General features: G+C 36.3%; 3 protein-coding genes across 20 annotated transcripts in view; all 3 read right to left on the minus strand.

Annotated features, from left to right (window-relative positions):
* LOC107626148 (putative disease resistance RPP13-like protein 1) overlaps positions 1-13975 on the minus strand; it is a 32372-nt gene extending 18397 nt beyond the window's left edge. For 5 of the 7 annotated variants that reach the window (XR_002358103.1, XR_002358102.1, XM_021116485.1 and 2 more), the window contains exons 1-2: positions 13860-13975; positions 8364-11660 (exon numbers count right to left, since the gene is read on the minus strand). Coding sequence is in view for 4 of the 7 variants with exons in the window: in XM_021116485.1 (XP_020972144.1) it covers positions 8369-11660; positions 13860-13939 (3372 nt within the window). In the remaining 3 variants the exon portion in view is untranslated. Of the gene's footprint in view, positions 1-2312; positions 2330-6536; positions 6940-7612; positions 7680-8363; positions 11661-13859 lie in introns of those variants that run through there. The other 2 variants (XR_001617483.2, XM_021116484.1) reach the window with 2 other exon arrangements.
* Positions 1-21962, minus strand: part of LOC107626153 (putative disease resistance RPP13-like protein 1) — a 76349-nt gene that overhangs the window by 29164 nt on the left and 25223 nt on the right. The window lies entirely within an intron of this gene.
* Positions 1009-20300, minus strand: LOC107626144 (putative disease resistance RPP13-like protein 1). 6 transcript variants are annotated; one of them, XM_021116478.1, is made up of 6 exons: positions 16639-20300; positions 2330-2516; positions 1956-2020; positions 1651-1773; positions 1237-1307; positions 1009-1097 (listed from the first exon to the last, which is right to left on the minus strand). In XM_021116478.1, the coding sequence occupies exons 1-2, from the start codon at positions 19877-19879 to the stop codon at positions 2335-2337; spliced, it is 3423 nt and encodes a 1140-aa protein (XP_020972137.1). In that variant the 5' UTR covers positions 19880-20300; the 3' UTR covers positions 1009-1097; positions 1237-1307; positions 1651-1773; positions 1956-2020; positions 2330-2334. The 6 variants fall into 6 exon arrangements, with proteins under 6 accessions (XP_020972137.1, XP_020972140.1, XP_020972138.1 ...); XM_021116481.1 differs by lacking the exons at positions 1009-1097; positions 1237-1307; positions 1651-1773; positions 1956-2020; positions 2330-2516 and adding exons at positions 15345-15841; positions 16048-16082; positions 16232-16295 and having other exon boundaries at positions 16530-20297; XM_021116479.1 differs by lacking the exons at positions 1009-1097; positions 1237-1307; positions 1651-1773; positions 1956-2020; positions 2330-2516 and adding exons at positions 15345-16082; positions 16232-16295 and having other exon boundaries at positions 16530-20297.

Consider the following 21962-nt stretch of genomic DNA (forward strand, 5'->3'; position numbering starts at 1 on the left):
TCATAAGAGTAACGCAGTGTAGGAGAATACCTCTAAGAGTGGCCCAGCTTGAAGTTCCTGTCTGAGACAAGAATGTGTAGCTCCTTGTCCATGTACTCAACCAGAAAAGAATTGCCACGTACAAAACTTTTAGGATCTTTCTGCATTAAGAAAAGTGAAACAAATAACTCAATTATTCTACAAGATCTTTCTTTAAGCATGCCCAAAGATTTCCTATATTTGTTTGTTGCAGACTTCAAACATGAGACTTTTGAAGAGTATAGAATTATAAATTCGAGCATTTTTAATGTTAAACTTGTACAGCAATGCCAATTAATCCTCCAGGAACCCTTGAAGTTTCAACAGAAGAAAGCAAAGTATAGGACAAACCTAAGGTTAAATCCAAATTCCAAATAGAGAGCTTAGAGAGAGAGACAAGCATCCTTACAAGCACCCAAATGCAATAAATTGACAAGTCCCAGAGGAATCAGTAGATGTCCCTATACATGAAGAAAATGCAATAAATCTTGGTTGGAAGATGATGATGATGATGATGATGGATTTTTTGAGAGATCAAGAATGGTGGTGTTGAGTTCTACTATGGTGTCATCAAAGAGTTTGAGACAATCATCTAAGGCTCTTTTCTCAATGGTGTTGAGAGTGTTTTGGAGATTCTTGATTATGTTGGTGCAGTTGTTGGATGAAGATTTGACTTCATGGACTGTGTGGTTGACAACTTTGGAGATTATTTGTGGCATTGTTTTTGTTTCACGGTTTGGGAATGTGGATAAGGCTGAGACACAGAGATTAGGGTAGAGTGTTCCTTTGCATTTTGAATGTGCTACTAATTGGATATGGTTTTGGAAATGGAGATGTTTTTTCCCTTCTTGTGGTCTTGTTGATTTGAAATTTGAGGTTTCAATGAAATAATTGAGATGTGTTGGTAAAAAGATCAGTGCAAAAATCATGGATAAGATTGGTATAAAGGGAAAACATGGATGATGTCTTCCATTTCTTCTTTTGATTTTATACAAGGATGATGTCTTCCATGAATTCTTGACCAGGTTAGCTTGCTCTCCAAATTGTGTTTACTCCAACTTGCTCCAATTTGTTTCTTGCTGCACCAAAACAAACACATTAGAACAACTCATACAATTTGTGCTTAGCCCATATTAACTCAACCATAAATGTTTGCCATCTCAAAGTTATTAGTTTCTTAGTTCAACAGAAGTTAATAATAAGATAATAAACATATACCAAATCCAACAAAGGCCACTGGCAAGCAAGCAAGAGCGAGACCAAGAAAGGTAATGAAAGGCCTCAGATAGCTGATTGAAATAGGAAAAAAAAGAATACCGTTACTGACAAAGGCAAAAAAATGGAAGGGAAAGATTTCATCATTCTCAAGGGATGATCCTTGAATTAACAAAACTATAACCTTCTAATAAACATTGTGTTTGCACTTAGAAGTAGAACAAAGCATGTTTATGCTATATGTAGTTTATATATAACATTATCCCCAAAATCCCTATTCTCTCTCTGAACCACCCCCCCCCCACCTTTTTCCCGAAAAGGAAAAATATATGGCCATTTGTTTCTGCTTATAAGCCATGCCATTGCCCACTTGCTCAACACTGCTCATGAATACTTATGGGGTAAACAGAAACTTACTCAAAGACATGCCTCGGAATTCATATCTTCCTTGAGTTGAGCAACATTGTTTTGAGATCATCATATCAGCCACTCGGCCCAGCTTTCAACATTACTGGCCCCAAATAATCAAATTTAACCATGCTATCAGAGAGAGGGGAAAAAAAATCAACAATCTAAAATTTTAAACTTGTACTGCAATGTCAATTACTTCTCTCAGAACCCTTTCAGTTTTAACAGAGAAAAAAAAAAAAGAAAAGCAAAATATAGGAGAAACGTAACATTAAATCCAAATAGAGATGTTAGGGACAGAGAAGCATCCTTACAAGAATGGAGGTGCACAATCGAATTGCATTAAATTGACAAGTTCCAGAAGAATCATTAAATGTCCCTATACACGAAGAACAAAGAAGAAGAAATTAGGAAAAAAAAATACCAAAATTGACATTGTATACCCATACTATAAGTCCCAAAAATAAAAAACTATATGTTCCCAAAAGTAGGCATTGACTAGAGTGGTGATTAACAGCGTGAAAAGAGAGGATTCAGTTTTGTGTTTTCCGCAAAAGAGTAGGAGACACAGAATTTGAATGAGGTATAGAAATTTGGAAATAAAAATAAGATTAAGTAGGAGAGAATGAATATGATGTTGGAGAAGATGAAGTGGGTTTGGGATACAGAGAGATAGCAAAAGAGTTACCTCTTTTAAGATGTTGACTCATTGCGAATCCATTTCCCATCGAGTTCAATGCGGGGGATGTGGGAAATGGATGGCCAAATTATGAGTTCACTTAAACAGGCAGGCAGCCTTATTATCTTCTCCAGCTTAGGGCATTCTTCAACCCCTAAATATCGGAGGGACTGTGACTGTGACAGCTCCAGAGATGTCAAATTTTCACATCTTTCAATTCTCAGATCATTGAGATTCGGGAACGCTGGCAATGCGAAGGATGTAAGCGAATCACAGCTGTTGTGTATTTCTAATCTCTGTAGCGAGTGATGTTGTTGGTATTGCATTGGGAATTCTACATTCTTGCAATCGTATATGCGCGACTCTTTCAACGAAGGGGGCAAAGCATCCCCTGGAAATGATACCACTGATGAGCACTCTGAGATGTCTAGCTTTATGAGAGAGGTTGGTTGGGTGTGGGTCATGGCCTCAAACACATACTCCACCTGCTGCTCTCCATTAACCCATAGTCTCTCCAACATGGAAAGTGGTAGCTCCCGCATTCTTGCTTCCTGTTTGCCATCTATTCTTAATGAGCGTAGGATGGGAGCTCTTGGCACATAACATCCAATCTCCTCGCATGTAGTGATTTCAAAGACGGAAGGAAAGTGGGCAAATCTCCTCTTAACTTAGGACAATCCCATATCACAAGTGTCTCAAGTTTCGGAAATGGTGCATCATCATCATCATCACATTCATATGACTCCCATTCCTCCCAGCAAGGCATTCTTCGAATAATGAGAATTTTAAGGGATCGGAAGGGTGTCTCCTGATGCTGATGAGTTCCATTATAGAATGACCCACCAATCTTCTTCACCTTGTCGAACTCTTCAATGATCAGCCTCTCCAGAGAGGGTAACTGTCCAAGTGAAGGAAGCACCCAACAATTCCTGCATCCACTCAGCCTCAACACAGTCATGTTGTGGTACGAAGACTGCCCTACCCAATCCGGAAACATCGTACCTCTGTAACCCAAGACCCATAGCTTCTTCAAGTCTTCATGAGGACGCAATTTGTCAAGTACATCTTTTTCACTTTGGGAATCAAAAACCTCACTATCTTCACCTGATGACCATGTCAAATATAAAGCATTCAGGTGTATTTTTTCATCCATCCTTGCATTCGATGCTTCACCACTATTCTTAACATTCTCTAATTCCTGAATGCACAATGAACCATGAAGATGTGCTAGCTCTCCCAATTCTCCAATCCCATTCTCTTCATGTTTGCCCGCAATATAGTCACTTAAAAATTGCAAATCTTTTAATTCGCTCATCTTTTTTGGCATCTCTTCCAAATCATCAGTGCCGGAAATATCAAGATGACGCAAATTCACAAGATTTTGCATCTTGCTAGGAAGCTTTTTAAGTTTTTCACAGTATCTCAACTTCAAGGTTTGTAAATTGTAAAAGCAACTTAAAGACTCAGGCAAAGTCACGATGGATGTGCATGAAAGATCCAAATAACGCAAATGGATCAATTTGGCAATAGAACCATGCATCAAGTTTTCATCATCTGAAAAAAAATTAAATGACAAAACTCGTAAACACTTTAATTGTTCTAGTAAGTCACAAGATACGGCTACTCTATCTCCCGCTGAGAATACACCATATTTATTAAAAATTTGCAACAATGTCCTCGCATGTTTTAACTTGTCGCATGCTTCTGTGATCTTCATAAGCAAATCATCATCATTCTTTTGAGCACATGACAAGTGGCGAGTTTTTGTATCATGCTTGACGGTATTCTTGAGTTCAAAGATTCTAGAAAAGAACTTCCCACCGTAAAATGTTGCTAAATCATGCATGAGGTCGTGCATCACAAATGTATTATCATCAGAGTTGGAATGTTGAAAAAATGATCTCGAAACCAAATCATCAAAATATTCATAACCAATTTCTTCCAAAGTCCTTTGGATACAAACAACAGTAAACAAAGCAGCGTTTTAAATACGAAGGAAGGTGGAAATAACTGATTCTCAATGCAGGAAGAATCACGCTATCCTCCTCAGAGAGTTCCCAGAATTCACTATTCAAAACATCATTCCAATCCTTTTCATTATCTTTCCCTCTCAATAATCCTCCAAGTGTTTGAGCTGCCAAAGGTAATCCTTTACATTTTTTAACAATTTTTCTACCAATTTCTTTTAAGGTTGAATGATCTCGGGATTCGGCAGGATCCCATGCACGATTTGCAAACACTGACCAGCATTGTTCTTCATCCAACAAACTCAAATTGTGATCTTCATTATGTTTAGTTTTCACCATAGAAGCAACCGTATCAAGACGTGTTGTTACAAGAATCTTGCCTCCCTCACTTCCACATTCAAAAGGAGTTAGAAAAATTTCCCAACCCTCACGATTGCTGCTCCATACATCATCCAGAACAACTAAGAATTTCTTCCTCGCTAGCGCATTCTTCAAATGATTTTGAGCTGTATCTAAATCATTTGAGTAACAAGGACTGCAAGTTTTTTCTATCACAGCCTTTGTGACCTTAAGAACATCAAATTCCTCCTCACCCACACAAACCCATGCCTTCACGTTAAATTTTTGCAGCACCATGTCTTCATTGTAAACCAATTTAGCCAAAGTAGTTTTTCCTATCCCACCCATGCCCACGATGGGAATCACAGACAGTTCACCATTGTTAACATCATCTAATAACAATTTCATTATGGTATCTCGCTCTTTGTCCCTTCCAACAAATATATCCGATTTTTTAACCAGTGAGGTTGATGGAATCCTCCCAGACATGTTCTTGGCTGCAATCTTTTCTAGACGAAGAATATCTTTGTGTTTTGCGATATCTTCTAGTCTAGCAATGATGTCTTCAATCCTAGTAACCATCTCCCTATCTTGCAAATTGAGAAAGCGAGACAGTAAGTTACCTGGTGGATCCTTCTGTTTGGCAGCTTTGGTGGCAAGTTCATCCAACAAGTCATCAGCATCGTAGACAGCATCTTGGAGATTTTCAAGCCACCTCTTGACAGCAGGGTCAGTGATCTGTTTCTTCTCTGCATCATTCAGCACAGCTTCAACCACGTTCAGAATGTTCTCCAGCTTTTGAAGCAGCTTCTGGTCAACCTTCTTTCCTCGCATCATCTTGATGATGGCAGGATCGGACAGCCGATTAAAAAGAATACCGATAAAAGAAGAGAGAAAAGCTCCTCCAACAAGTGAAGCAGCCATGTTCACAGGAGCAAGACTAAGAAAGGGAAGGAAAGGGAAGCGGTTTCTGTTTGCACTCCGAACTCAGAATTCTCTCACAAACACAGAGAGTATGGAAGTGGTAGCAGGTCAGCGAAATATTATTGTAATGTGGTCCATGCTGAGAGTGTTATAGTTGACCAATAATAATATATGTTATCCCTTTGGTCTTCATGATAAAGTTCATGTGAAGCTTCTTATTGTCTTTCTCCGAAGCTGTGAGATGCTTTCAGTGCCTTTGGTCTTCATCATTCCATTTTTTAAATGATCCCTTCAACGAATCATTAGGTGGAAAATGTTTAACAATATCCACTTGTATTTATTTACTAACCCACCTACCATTCAATCTTCTCTATACCATAAAAAATTATTCACCTTTGTGTTTTCATTACCAGACATTATAAGGTGTGATGTGAATCCACATGTATTTTGTTATCAGACAAGTTGTAGTGTTTTGTTTCATACTACAATGAATACATCTACTACCTTTTAAATAAATAACTTCAACATAAAACTACTTTTAAATTTTATCTATTATTTTTGTTTGTTTATATTACAGTAAACTGAATAATTTTATCTTTGCTAAAGAGCAAGATAAGAAAAGAAACAGAACAAAAAGAGAACAGACCTAGGAATCCAAATCACGCTGCACCACCACTATAAGTGGGGCATCATCTGCTTCAATGATTTCAATTAATTTGGTCTTCAATGTTTTCATCTTTGCCAAGTTAGCCCGTTTTGCTTCACAGTTTATCAATACAGGCACGTTTCAACGTTATCTTACTGTTTTTGTAGAGAGTTTAATATGTTCTATGAAATGGTTTGATTTATGATTTTTCAGCTTATGGATTTAGAACGATTGTGAAGGTACAAACAAACACGGTATGTATATCAGAGGTTCCATTTCTAATAATGTGTCATATGTATAAGATAAAGAACAAAATAGAGTGATAAATTTATGTGACCAATGACAACTTTAAATATTATCCTTCCACTTTTATCATTATATTTTTCTGTAGTTGACAACAACATTTGGAATACAATGTAGAAATGAAAAACTATTATGCTAAAAGTTTCTTCTTCTACAATACACTCCCACACTTAGCTCTAATGCAAAAAAATTAAACAAATAAGTGTCAAATAGAAATATAAGATGGATCCTTTACAAGCTTCATAACAGCAACTATAGAAGTGCTTCTTCTACCTCTCAAGAACCAATTAAACCATTTTGCAGAGAGTTTTGGATATCTCTTCAATTCTGGATTATTTCTGTCGACAAAATATAGGCCATGGCTTACTTTGTAACCATCCAATAACTCAAATAAATCTAGAAAGGACCATGCAAAATACCCCTTTATATTTGATCCATTCCTGCCAGGAAAAAAAAAGTAGATAAAATGGAAAATTAGGAAATTCAAGAAAATTTACAAAACAATCTCAAAAGTACTAGTACGACCGTTTATAACAGTTTATGAGAACTCATGAAATGCAGCAAATAAAAATTTTAATTAAGAGACTAAGGTAGAAGAGTTACCCAGGCAATATATCCTAGTTCAATATGAATCTATATCCAGTCCCCAACACAAAAAATGGTGGGATTGGATTTTCACTAATCAAGTTTAGATTACAAATTTGTCAAGATAGATTACAAGTCACTCATGCCTCTCCTTTTTTTTCAACAGAAAAGTGAACACCTCACACCAAACACTCATTTTGATTTCTACCTCATAGTATCCCATAGACTAAGGTGTTTCGAAGAAAAAGAGACTGACTCATTAGAACCATCATTCACTCAATTTCTCAACTATCATTTTATTTTCCCATAACTTTTCCTATCACATAAGTATCCTGCTTCCCATATATTAGAGCCCTGTTAAGAAAAATAAAAAATAAAAGGAAAATGAAAAAAGAACACGAATATAAGAGATTAAGAGTTCTCATGAATTTATATTGTGAAAGAGAAAATTAGGAAACACAAGAAGTATATATTATGTGTCTCAAATATCAACAAAAATTTCATAGCTGAAGGTATCAAGTGTGGCACCTATACTGCATACAAGTATTTCATCCTTGACACATCTTGTAATGTGCATTGCTTGGTATTCTTTGACCTGACCACATGATAATTCAAGCCAAATCTTTATCAGTAACTACATAGCACCATAAAATGCATGCATTTGAAGATAAATTTATTATATCGTTCGCTAAAATTATATTATCTTGGTTCTTCATGCAATTTAAGATGCTCACTTATTGGAAAGGAAATAGGCTACATAGCTATACAGTAAAATAATCTAATTGAAAAATAAAATACACAAGAAAAAACACCCCTTCATTTGAAAATGGACTCTCTGCATCAGCCAAAACATAGATGGTGGTAGTTATACATAAATGAGTAGTACCCATAGTTGAGGACATTAATGAAAACTATGAAATGCTAAGAAACCTGAATCTTGAACTGCTAGTTGGAAATTTCATGTCATTTTGTAACTAATAATAAAAATTTAAAAACACAGAATGTCAATCATAATGAATAGATAGTGGTTAGTCCATTGCTATTTTTTTTTGCCTTTTGGGAGTAATATGTTGAAAGAGGTTTTACCTTGATGCCCTGTTTTGCATTATTATAACATAGAACTAAATGAATGTGTTGGGGCCTGGGGGTTGTCATTGTGAGAAAGCATGTCACTAATCTTTTTCCCAAATGACATAATGAACAGTGAAAAATAAGGCTCATAGAATGAGGATTTGTAAGGTTTAGAATGAAATATAGATGACAAAAAACAATGCTTTACCTGTTTTAAGATGTTGAGTCATTGTGAATCTGTTTCCCATCAACATAAATACCGGGGATGTGGGAAATGGATGGCCAAATGTGGGGGTCCTTCCTCTCTATGCCTTCACCCAACAACTGACATTTGCTGATGGAGAGTTCCCTTAAAGAGGCAGGCAGCCTTATTATGTTCTCCAGCTTAGGGCATTCTTCAACCCTTAATTCTCGAAGGGACTGTGATTGTGACAGCTCCTCTAGAGATGTCAAATTTTCTCGTCTGGCGATTATGAGGGACTTGAGATTTGGGAACGCTGACAATGGGAAGGATGTAAGTGAATCACAGCTGTTGTCTATTTCAAGACTGGTTAGTGACTCATGTTGTTGGTGTTGCATTGGGAATTCTACATTCTTGCAGTTATTGATCCGCAACTGTTTCAATGAAGGGGGCAAAGAATCCCCTGGAAATGATATTGCTGACGAGCACTTTGAGATTCTTAAATAACTGAGAGAGGTTGGTTGGGTGTGGGTCATGGCCTCAAACACATCCTCCACAAGCTGCTTTCCTTCGATTCTTAGATGTTGCAGTGAAAGTGGTAGGTCCCGCATTCTTGCTTCCTGTTTGCCATGTATTCTTAATTCGCATAGGATGGGAGCTCTTGGCAGATAACAATCAAGCTCCTCGCATCCTGAAATGTAAAATTGTTTCAAAGACGGAAGGAAAGTGGGCAAATCTCCTCTTAACTTAGGGCAGTTCTCTATAATAAGCGTCTCAAGTTGAGGAAATGGTGCATCATCATCATCATCACATGCATACGACTCCCATTCCTCCAAGCAACGCATATGACGAAAGTCCAGAGATCTAAGGGATCGGAAGGGTGTCTCCTGATGCTGATGAGTTCCATCACCCTTATAGAATGACCCACCAATCTTCTTCAGCTTATCACAACCTGAAATCAGCAATCTCGTTAGAGCAGGTAACTGTCCGAGTGAAGGAAGCACCCAACAATTCCTGCATCCACTCAGCTCCAACGAAGTCATGTTGTGGTACGAAGACTGCCCTACCCAATCCGGAAACATCGTACCTCTGTAACACCCGATGGATAGCTCCTTCAAGTCTTTGTGAGGACGTAATTTCTCAAGTATATCTTTTTCAGTTTGGGAATCACAAACCTCACTTTCTTCAAATGATGTCCAACTCAAATCTAAAGCATTCAGGTGCATTTTTTCATCCATTCTTGCACTCCATGCTTCCCCACTAATCTTAACATTCTCTAATTTCTGAATCCACAATGATCCATGAAGATTTGCTAGCTCTCCCAATTCTCCAATCCCATTCTCTTCATGTTTGCCCGCAATATAGCAACTTAAAATTTGCAAATCTTTTAATTCGCTCATCTTTTTTGGCATCTCTTCCAAACCAGTTTCAAAAACATCAAGATGACGCAAATTCACAAGATTTTGCATCTTGCTAGGAAGCTTTTTAAGTTTTCTACAGTTTCTCAACTTCAAGGTTTGTAAATTGTACAAGCAACTTAAAGACTCGGGCAAAGTCACGATGGATGTGTATGAAAGATCCAAATAACGCAAATGGATCAATTTGCCAATTGAACCATGCATCAAGTTTTCATCATCTGAAAGAAAATTAAATGACAAAACTCGTAAACACTTTAATTGTTCTAGTAAGTCACAAGAAACGGCTACTCTATCTCCCACTGAGAATAGACCATATTCATTATAAATTTGCAACAATGTCCTCGCATGTTTTAACCTATGGCATGCTTCCGTGATCTTCATAAGCAAATCCTCATCATTCTTGCGGCGAGCACATGACAAGTGGCGAGTTCTGGTATCATGCTTTGCTGCATTCTTGAGTTGAAGGATACTAGAAAAGAACTTTCCACCATAGAACTTTGCTAAATCATGCATGAGATCGTGGATCACAAATGAATTCACATAAGTGTTAGAATGTTGAAAAAATGATCTCGAAACCAAATCATCAAAATATTCATAACCAATTTCTTCCAAAGTGTTTCCACTCTTTGGTTCTAGCAAAAGACCTTCCGCCATCCACAATAATGTCAATTCATCTCTATCAAATTCAAAGTCCTTCGGATACAAAGAACAATAAACAAAGCAGCGTTTTAAATAGGATGGGAGGTGGTAATAACTGATTCTCAATGCAGGAAGAATCCCACTATCCTCCTCAGAGAGTTCCCAGAATTCACTATTCAAAACATCATTCCAATCCTTTTCATTATCTTTCCCTCTCAATAACCCTCCAACTGTTTGAGCTGCCAAAGGTAATCCTTTACATTTTTTAACAATTTTTCTACCAATTTCTTCTAAAGCTGAATGATCTCGGGATTCTGCAGGATCCCATGCTCGATTTGCAAACACTGACCAGCATTGTTCTTCATCCAACAAACTCATATTGTGAGCTTCATTATGTCTAGTTTTCACCACAGAAGCAACTGTATCAAGACGTGTTGTTACAAGAATCTTGCAGACCTGACTTCCACATTCAAAAGGAGTTAGAAAATTTTCCCAACGCTCACGATTACTGCTCCATACATCATCCAGAACAACTAAGAAGTTCTTCCCCGCTAGCCCATTCTTCAAATGATTTTGAGCTGTATCTAAATCATTTGAGTAACAAGGACTGCAAGTTTTCTCTATCACCGCCTTTGTGACCTTCAGAACATCAAATTCCACCTCACCAACACAAACCCATGCCTTCACATTAAACTTCTGCTGCACTTTGTCATCATTATAAACCAATTTAGCCAAAGTAGTTTTTCCTATCCCACCCATGCCCATGATGGGAATCACAGACAGCTCACCATCGTCATCTAACAACAATTTCACTATGGTATCTCTGTCTTTGTCCCTTCCAACAAATATATCAGATTTTTTAACCAGTGAGGTTGATGGAATCCTCCCAGACATGTTCTTGGCTGCAATCTTTTCTAGACGAAGGATATCTTTGTGTTTTGCAATATCTTCTAGTCTAGCAGTGATTTCTTCAATCCTAGTAACCATCTCCCTATCTTGCAAATTGAGAAAGCGAGACAGGAAGTTACCTGGTGGATCTTTCTGAGTGGCAGCTTTGGTGGCGACTTCATCCAACAAGTCATCAGCATCATACACAGCATCTTGGAGATCTTCGAGCCACCTCTTGACAGCAGGGTCAGTAATCTGTTTCTTCTCAGCATCATTCAGCACAGCTTCAACCACATTCAGAATGGTCTTCAGCCTTTGAAGCAGCTTTTGGTCAACCTTCTTTCCTCGCATCATGTTGATGATCTCAGGATCAGACAGCCTGTCGAAAAGAACACTGAGAAAAGAAGAGAGGAAAGCTCCTCCAACGAGTGATGCAGCCATGCTCACAAGATCAAGAAAGTAAGAAAGGGAAGTGGTTTCTGTTTGCACTCCAAACTCAGAATTCTCTCACAAACACAGTATGGAAGTGGTAGCAGGTCAGAGAAGTATTATTGTAATGTGGTGCATGTGGAGATTATTATAATTAACCAATAATAATGTATGTTGACTTCATTTGTTTTATCCCTTTGGTCTTCATGACAAAGTCCATGTGAAGCTTCTATTGTCTTTCTCCAAAGCTGTGAGATGCTTTTGGTTTCTTTGGTCTTCATCATTCCATTTTTTAAATGATCTCTACAACGAATCATTAGGTGGAAAATGTTTAACAATATCCACTTGTATTTATTTACTAACCCACCTACCATTCAAGCTTCTCTATACCAATAAAAAATTATTCACCCTTCTGTTTTTATTACCAGACAAGATGAGGTTTGAATCCACTTGTATTTTGTTAGCAGACAAGTTGTAGGGTTTTATTACATTGCATGCATCTGCTACCTTTAAAATAAATAATTTCAACATAAAACTTCTTTTTAATTTTTATCTTTCATTTTTGTTTGTTTATATTACAGTTAATAATTTTTATCTTTTAATCCAAATGTAGTGAACTGATAAGTATGATGCTTAACAGATCATGGGGACCATCTTCCACCAACTATGAGAAAACCAAGGTGAATGGTCCTTGATTATATACAAAGAATAAAAAGGTTGGTATTTACACAAATATTTGTTGATTTAGTATTAGACTATAGAAATATCAAATATGACGCTTTTGATTATAAATTAAATTACAGCATGGGATAATGAAGATGCCTATATACTTGAATTTGTTGCCACACTCTGATAGTGCCCAAGTAAAAGAAAGGAAGATATCTATATGACAGGTCACATTACATAGCGCAAATTGAGTCACTAACTATGTCCATTCCTCTTCCCTTCTTGCTGTTTACAATCTACATCATCGTCATGAGCTTTGTTTTCTTATAGGTTCAAGGCTCCATGCACTAGATCAAATATGATGCATAAAGAAAAGAAAATTCTTGTGATGTCACATTAAATCAATGAGAAAATACACCAGAAAACCATGTATTCAGCCTTTATCTATTTCTGGCTTCTACGCTTCATTAAGAGGGAAATATGATTCCTAAAAGCTTCTTTTTTCCCCTCAGTAGGTGATTCTAAAAGCTAAACACATAAATTGAAGACATGTATCCCAACAACCTCAACAACATTTTCATGCAGTCTTCAATAATGGTCCAATCAGATTTTGCTATTAAAAAAAATTATTTTATATAAACTATTTTTACCATAACAATCCCACATATTAAAAAGAGATGGCACAAGGTCAACCACTCACCAAGACTAGTAAACTTATCAGAACGTTCACACAATTTTCTACAAGCAAATTTAAAAAACAATCTCAAAAAAGTACTAGTATATGACAGTTTTTTAAGTTGTAATGATGCATTGCTTGGTGTTTGACCAAACCACACAATAATGCAAACCAAATCTTTATCAGTTAGACAGTAACTATATAGCACTATAAAATGTATGCATTTTGAGATAAATTTAGTATATCATATGGACTGAAATTATTCAAAAATATATAAATTTGAGCATAACTTTATTGCAATAATTTCTACTGAATTTAACCATAAAATTATGTTGGTCCATCATGCAACTTAAGATGCTCACTTATTGGAAAGGAAATATGCTACATAGCTAGAAGTTTTAGCAAAATATTAGGATGATGTGGCATATCACATATTCATTGGGATTACTCATTGGAAAATACAGGATTATCAGAATAAGCCATAGAGAAAGAGATATACCATTTTAAAAATGTATATAGAAGAGTTGCCAAAAAGGAAATTTAATTTATTCGATTATTGCTTTAAACCCGATGGTGTAACAGAGTATTGAATCAATCAAAGCCACTTACTCATACAGAAAATTAATCTATTTGGTAACAAAAAAAAAAAACATGATTCTAAATCAAACAGCATAAAGTATCTCAGTAGTGGACTCAGCTAAGCTATCAAAATTATCAGTTTTATCAACAAATCTGAATGCACAATTTGTAGGTTATTCACAAAATTCTTTTTCAGTTGAGAAAGAGAAAGGGCTTCTCTGTGGTTACACATCTATTTCCTTCCATCCATGTGGAATCTGGATAATATCTGCACTCGATTTGTCAATCATCATTTTTTCCCTCAGCATCTTTGATCATATCATGATCTTTCCACCCATATATTCTAGCCCTGCTGAAAAATAAAACAAAATAAAATTAAAAGATTATGAATAATAGGAATTGTGAATCTATGACATTAAAAACTAAATGAGAATTTGAAGCTCTCAAAATACCTCTCCATCATCTTTGGGCCAATAAGCTGTGCTCAATGTTGCCTAATATTCAATGCCAGGAAAAGGTCCTTCCATGATTCTACCTCTCAAGAACCAATTGTACCATTTTGCTGAGAGTTTTGGATATCTTTATAATTGGCCATAGCTTACTTTGTAGTCATCCAATAAATCAAATAAATGTAATAATGGCCATGCAAAATAACCCTTTATGTTTGATCCATTCTTGAAATAATAATAAATAAATAAATAAATAAATAGAAAATTAAGAAACACAAGAAATATATATTGCGTCTCAAGTATCAACAAGAATTTCATAGCTGAAGTATAAAGTGTGGCACCTGTAGCGCATGGAGGTTGCCATTGTGAGAAAGCATGCCACTAATATTTTCAAGAAATGATTAATAGCCAAGGGCATGGAATGTGTGATTATGTGTGACACCTTTTAATCTTTTGGCTCCTGTGAAGTGTTGAAACTATGCAGCAAGGGAATGGAATGAACTTTCCACCCAAAGCATATGATTTGATTTTCAACTTTGTTGCCATCTATTGTAACTTTTACTATTTAAATTTTGCACTACAACAATGCTACACAACCAAAACTATTGTCAGAGTGAGGTACTAAAATTATACTTTAAGAGAATAAAAGTAAGAAAAAAAATCAGAAAATGGAGAAAGAAAGCAGAGTTGAAGGAATTGAAAGTAGAAAATGAGAAAACTAATTTGTATATTTACTAAATGAGAATGAATTACAATTACAATTCTATGTCAATAAATTAATACACTAATGCTTATATATCAACCTGTAGTACTATGCTGTTACACACAAAATAGAAGAAGAATGCTATAACAACTAACCTATAATGGCTGTAACAAAATTACCTAGCTCAGTCTAATCCTTGCTTATTGCTAACATACAAAAGAAGCTGCTACTACAATCTTTGCCATAAGCACTTCATATTTGTAACATAATGACATTCTGAATGCATCTTGATTTGTTAAGAAAAAAAACTTGCTAGCGTTTACGATTTCACAAGATTTGCAGAAAGATATGCAGATGACAATTTTAATGATATTTTGGATGAAAGCTGTAATAGAAAAGATCGAGATATATCCTGGTTCAATCCCAAAAGTGGGATCTACATCCAATCTCCACCACAAAAAATGGTAGAATTTTCCACTATAAACAAATTCAAGTTACAAATATCAATTCAAGCCAAATACAAAAACAAATTTCTCAAACACCACTTACAGCTTTTTCTACATATTCTCACATCCTAGCTCTCTTGCCTTTCTCATGACAGAAATTGATACTCACTTTTTAAGCTCTCTCTTTCTTATAAATAGAATAATTCATATCAGCTATCCTAAAATAGAATGAAATGATGAAGAATGAAAACTCTTACTAAGAGAAAAAAGATAATTGGACAATGTCAGTCAAAATATATAATTAAGTTTTTCCTTCCTTTTTTCTTTGAACATTGCAAAGTTTGTACACTTTATGCCTATTTTTGACAGGCTGCTCCAACTGTATCCTTATCATTGAAGGTGCTCTTGTTGCATTTTGATTGATCTATCGGTCTTAGCGAAATTCTGTTCTGCATCATCTATTTCTTCTTTTGATTTTCTATGAGGATGGTGTTTTCCATGAATTCAGCTTTCTTATTGATGCAGAGACCACACCTCATGAAATCATTCTTGACCAGGTTCCCCTGCTCTCCAAATTGAGCTTACTCCAACTTCGCTTCAATTTGTTTGTTGCTGCACCGAAACAAACACATTATAATAACTCATACAATTTTCGCTTAGTGCACATTAACTCAACCATAAATGTTTGCCATCACAAAGTTTATTAGTTTCTTAATTCAACAGAATTAATAATAAGATAATAAACTTATACCAAATCCAACAAAGGGCACGGGCAAGAAAGCAGGAGCAACACCAAGAAAGGTAACGAAAGGCCTTACATTTAGGTGTAAGACAAGGCATGGTGCAAAAGTAGCTGATTGAAATAAGAAAGAAAGAAGAAAAACAATTAATAGAAAAGGTAAAAAATGGAAGGGAAAGATTTCATCATTCTCAAGGTATGATCCTTGAATTAACAAAACAAGCTTCAATAGAGAGATGTTAGAAACAAAGAAGCATCCTTAAAAGAATGGAGGTGCACAACCGAACTGCATTAAATTGGTAAGTCCCAGAAGAATAGTTAAATGTCCTTATACATGAAGAACAAAGAAGAAGATTAGGGGGAAAAAAAGACCAAAATTGACATTGTATACCCATACTATAAGTTCCCAAAAGTAGGCATTGACTAGAGTGGTGATTAACAGTGTGAAAAGAGTAGGAGACACAGAATTTGAATGAGGTATAGAAATTTGGAAATAAAAATAAGATTATGTTGGAGAAGATGAAGTGGGTTTGGGATATAGAGAAAGAGCAAAAGAGTTACCTGTTTTAAGATGTTGGGTGATATTGAATCAGTTTCTCATCAACAAATATTACGGGGATGTGGGAAATGGATGGCCAAATGTGGGTGTCCTTCCTCTCTATGCCTTTACCCAACAACCCACATTCTCTGATTTTGAGTTCCCATAAACAGGCAGGCAGCCTTATTATGTTCTCCAGCTTAGGGCACTCTGCAATCCATAATTCTCGGAGGGACTGTGACACCTCCAGAGATGTCAACTTTTCACGTCTTGCGATTCTGAGATCCTTGAGATTTGGGAACGCTGGCAATGCGAAGGATGTAAGCGAATCACAGCTGTTGACTAATTCTAATCTCTCTAGCGAGTGATGTTGTTGGTGGTGCATTGGGAATTCTACATTCTTGCAATTGAAGATGCCTAGATATTCCAATGAAGGGGGCAAAGAATCCTCTGGAAATGATACGGCTGATGAGCACTCTGAGATCTGTAGCTCTATGAGAGAGGTTGGTTGGGTGTGGGTCATGGCCTCAAACAGAGAATCCACAAGCTGCTCTCCATTAATTACTAGTGTCTCCAACATGGAAAGTGGTAGCTCCCGCATTCTTGCTTCCTGTTTGTCCCTTATTATTAATTTGCGTAGGATGGGAGCTCTTGGCAGATAACAACCAAGCTCCTTGCATTCATAAATGAATAGTGATTTCAAAGACGGAAGGAAAGTGGGCAAATCTCCTCTTAACTTAGGACACTGCAATATATGAAGTTCGTCAAGTTGAGGAAATGGTGCATCCTCATCATCATCACATTCATATGACTCCCATTCCTCCCAGCAAGGCATTCTTTGAATAATGAGAAATTTAAGGGATCGGAAGGGTGTCTCCTGATGCTGAGTTCCATCACCCTTATAGAATGACCCACCAATCTTCTTCACCTTGTCGAGCCCTGAAATGAGCAGCCTCTTCAGAGAGGGTAACTGTCCAAGTGAAGGAAGCACCCAACAATTCCTGCATCCCCTCAGCTCCAACCAAGTCATGTTGTGGTACGAAGACTGCCCTACCCAATCCGGAAACATGGTACCTCTGTAACAACTGATGGATAGCTTCTTCAAGTCTTTGTGAGGACGTAATTTGTCAAGTACATCTTTTTCACTTTCGGAATCACAAACCTCACTTTCTTCAAACGTTGACCACCACAAATATAAAGTATTCAGGTGTATTTTTTCATCCATCCTTGCATTCGATGCTTCACCACTATTCTTAACATTCTCCAATTTCTCAATCCATAATGACCCATGAAGATGTGCTAGTCCTCCCAATTCCCCAACTCCATTCTCTTCATGCTTGCCCACGATGTAGAAACTTAAAAATTGCAGATCTTTTAATTCGCTCATCTTTTTTGGCATCTCTTCCAAACCAGTTTCAGAAACATCAAGATGACGCAAATTCACAAGATTTTGCATCTTGCTAGGAAGCTTTTTAAGCTTTTTACAGTATCTCAACTTCAAGGTTTGTAAATTGTACAAGCAACTTAACGACTCAGGTAAAGTCACGATGGATGTGTCTGAAAGATCCAAATAACGCAAATGGATCAATTCCCCAATCGAATGATGCAACAAGTTTTCATCATCTGGAAAAAATTTAAATGACAAAACTCGTAAGCACTTCAATTGTTCTAGTAAGTCAGAAGGAACGGCTACACTATCTCCCTCTCGGATTCCACCATCTTTACGAAAATTGAGTTGCAACAATGTCCTCACATGTTTTAACCTTTTGCATGCTTCCATGATCTTCATAAACGAATCATCATCATTCTTGCGAGCACATGACAAGTGGCGAGTTTTGACATCATGCTTTGCTGCATTCTTGACTTCAAAGGTTCTAGAAAAGAACTTTCCACCATAGAACGTTGCTAAATCATGCATGAGATCGTGCATTACAAATGAAGTATTATAAGCATTATTGGAAGGTTGAAAAAATGATCTTGATGCTAAATCACTAAAATACTCATAGCCAACTTCTTCTAAAGTGCTTCCCCCCCTCGGCCGTTGCAAAAGACCCTCGGCCATCCACAATAACACCAATTCATCTCTATCAAATTCATAGTCTTTGGGATACAAAGAACAATAAACAAAACAACGTTTTAAGTAAGAAGGAAGGTGGTAATAACTGATCCTCAAAGCAGGAATAATTTCAATTTCCTCTTCAGAAAATTCCCAAATTTCACTGTTCAAAACATTATTCCAATCCTTTTCATTATCTTTGGACCTTAATAAGCTCCCAAGTGCTTGAGCAGCTAGAGGTAATCCCTTGCACTTTTTAACAATTTCTCTGGCAACTTTTTCAAAAGCTAGACGCTCTCCAGAAAGAAATGCATGATTTGCAAACACTACCCAACAATCTTCATCATTCAACGCACTCAAATTGTAGGCTTGATAATGAAAACCTTTCACCATGTTTGCAATCTTTTCGCTACGAGTTGTCACAAGGATCTTACTCCCCTCACTTCCACATCTAAAAGGAATCAGAAAATTTGCCCAAGCTGTGTAATTGTTACTCCAAAAGTCATCCAAAACAACCAAGAATTTCATCCCTGTTAGCTTACTCCTTAAATGTTGTTGAGCTGAGTTTAAGCTATTCATATCACAGCGACTAGAAGTTATTTCCTCTATTACAGTCTTTGTCACTTTAAGAACATCAAATTCTTCCCCAACACAAACCCATGCATTGATATTAAATTTTCGCTGCACTCTATCATCATTAAAAACCAACTTAGCCAAAGTAGTTTTTCCGATCCCACCCATACCCCAGATGGGGATGACAGATAGTTCACCATCATTAGTATCATCTAATAACAATTTGACTATATCCTCCCTGTCTTGATCCCTACCAACAAATAAATCAGACTTTTGAACAAGAGATGTTGATTCAATTCTCCCTGACATGTTCTTGACTGCAATCTTTTGTAGACGAAGGATATCTTTGTGTTTTGCAATATCTTCTAGTCTAGCAATGATTTCTTCAATCCTAGTAACCATCTCCCTATCTTGCAAACTGAGAAAGCGAGACAGGAAGTTACCTGGTGGATCCTTCTGAGTGGCAGCTTTGGTGGCGACTTCATCCAACAAGTCATCAGCATCATAGACAGCATCTTGGAGATCTTCGAGCCACCTCTTGACAGCAGGGTCAGTGATCTGTTTCTTCTCAGCATCATTCAGCACAGCTTCAACCACGTTCAGAATGTTCTCCAGCCTTTGAAGCAGCTTCTGGTCAACCTTCTTTCCTCTCATCATGTTGATGATCTCAGGATCAGACAGCCTGTCAAAAAGAACATTGAGAAATGAAGAGAGAAAAGCTCCTCCAACAAGTTCAGCAGCCATGTTCACAACAGCAAGAAAGTAAGAAAGGTAAGGAAAGGGAAGCGGTTTCTGTTTGCACTCCAAACTCAGAATTCTCTCACAAAGACAGAGTTTTGAAGCGGTAGCAGTTAAGTGAAGTATTACTGTAATGTGTTGCAGGCGGAGATTATTATAATTAACCAATAATAATGTATGTTGACTTCATTTGCTTAATCCCTTTTGTCTTCATGACAAATTTCATTTGAAGCTTCTTATTTTCTTTCTCCGAAGCTGTGAGATGCTTTCGTTTCCTTTGGTCTTCATCATTCCATTTTTTAAATGATCTCTACAATGAATCATTAGGTGGAAAATGTTTAACAATATCCACTTGTATTTATTTACTAACCCACCTACCATTCAAGCTTCTCTATACCAATAAAAAATTATTCACCCTTCTGTTTTTATTACCAGACTAGATGAGGTGTGAATCCACTTGTATTTTGTTACATTGCATGCGTCTGCTACCTTTAAAATAAATAATTTTCAACATAAAACTACTTTTTAATTTTTATCTTTCATTTTTGTTTGTTTATATTATAGTTAATAATTTATATCTTTTAATCCAAATGTAATGAACTGATAAGTATGATGCTTAACAGATCATGGGGACCATCTTCCACCAACTATGAGAAAACCAAGGTGAATGGTCCTTGATTATATACAAAGAATAAAAAGGTTGGTATTTACACAAATATTTGTTGCTTTACCCATTTAACCAAACACTCGATCCTATGATGATTTAGTATTAGACTATAGAATATCAAATATGACGCTTCTATTCTTAATATATAAAAGTAGATACATGAGTTTACCCACGTTACTTTGAAGCTATTCCTCTTCTTCTACGAACGCCATGTCAGCAACATTGCTTACTTGGCAAAATGTTAGAATTAACCAATCAAATCTTGCCAAATCAACTTTTATTTTCAAACAAAAAAAATACAAAATAAAACTAAAAAACACAATAAAAATCAACAACTTAAATTTTTTCAAATCAATCCTTATTTCTAAAACAACAAAAACACAAATTAACATTTACCCAAAAAAAAATCCCTTACCTTTCTCATACTTCTAGACCCTCTTCCTCTTCGCACCTCTCCGTACCATCCCATGAGCTATTGTTTTTTCCTACCTACATTCTCTTCCGGTCCCATGAGCCATTGTTTTTTCCTCGAAACAAATTGTCCATCGCGATGTCCATATTCGATGGAGCCGCATTGAGCCATTATTTTTTCCTACCTACATCCTCTTCCGGTCCCATGAGCCATTGTTTTTTTCTCGAAACAAATTGTCCATCGCGATGTCCATCTTCGATGGATCCGCATTGCGTAAATTGCAGAAACCAGGTCAAACTCCATTCCTCCTGTTGCGGTTTCCCTCCCGGAGCTCGATTCTAGATCTCAGGTCAACGTCACCATTCTTCCCAGGTATTTTCCTAAAGATTTTCAAATTTGTCGCTTACTTATTGTTATACATAATATTTTAATTGTGAAATCATTGCAAGTAACACAGTTTATGTATTCCTCTTTTTTTAACGGGTTCTGTCCAACAGTCACAACCAAAATTAATGTGCATTTAAAATTATTCCACAATTTAGTTCCTCTTTTTCAAATTGTTATTTCTCTTTTGATGCCTATTTTAAAAATGTAGAAACACAATTATTTGAAACACTTAGATCTATCCAATTTAGACAAGCAAGAATAAGAAGAAAGCAACATCTCCGGTCGAAGAGGAATGCCAATTTAGCTTCCAATTCAGGTTAGTACAAAAAAGTCTTATAACATATTCTGTTTTATTTTTTGTATTGATTTTTGGTATGAATAGAAAAAAATTCTTTTGTAATTGTTTACGAATCATTAAGTATGATTTAAATAAAATATTTTGTATTATATTTAAAATAATAAAATCGGTGAAAAAAGGATAATTTTTGGGTCAAAAAATCACATGAATAGTAATTTTGCAATTTGTAGAAAAATATGGATATCTTTCCAATTTTATTGTGTAATAAGATTGTCCAATCCATTAGTTAAATCAAATTATTGAGAAAGAAATTGAGAAGCCTATT

The sequence above is a fragment of the Arachis ipaensis genome, chromosome B02, assembly GCF_000816755.2.
Source record: "Arachis ipaensis cultivar K30076 chromosome B02, Araip1.1, whole genome shotgun sequence".
NCBI lineage: Eukaryota > Viridiplantae > Streptophyta > Magnoliopsida > Fabales > Fabaceae > Arachis > Arachis ipaensis.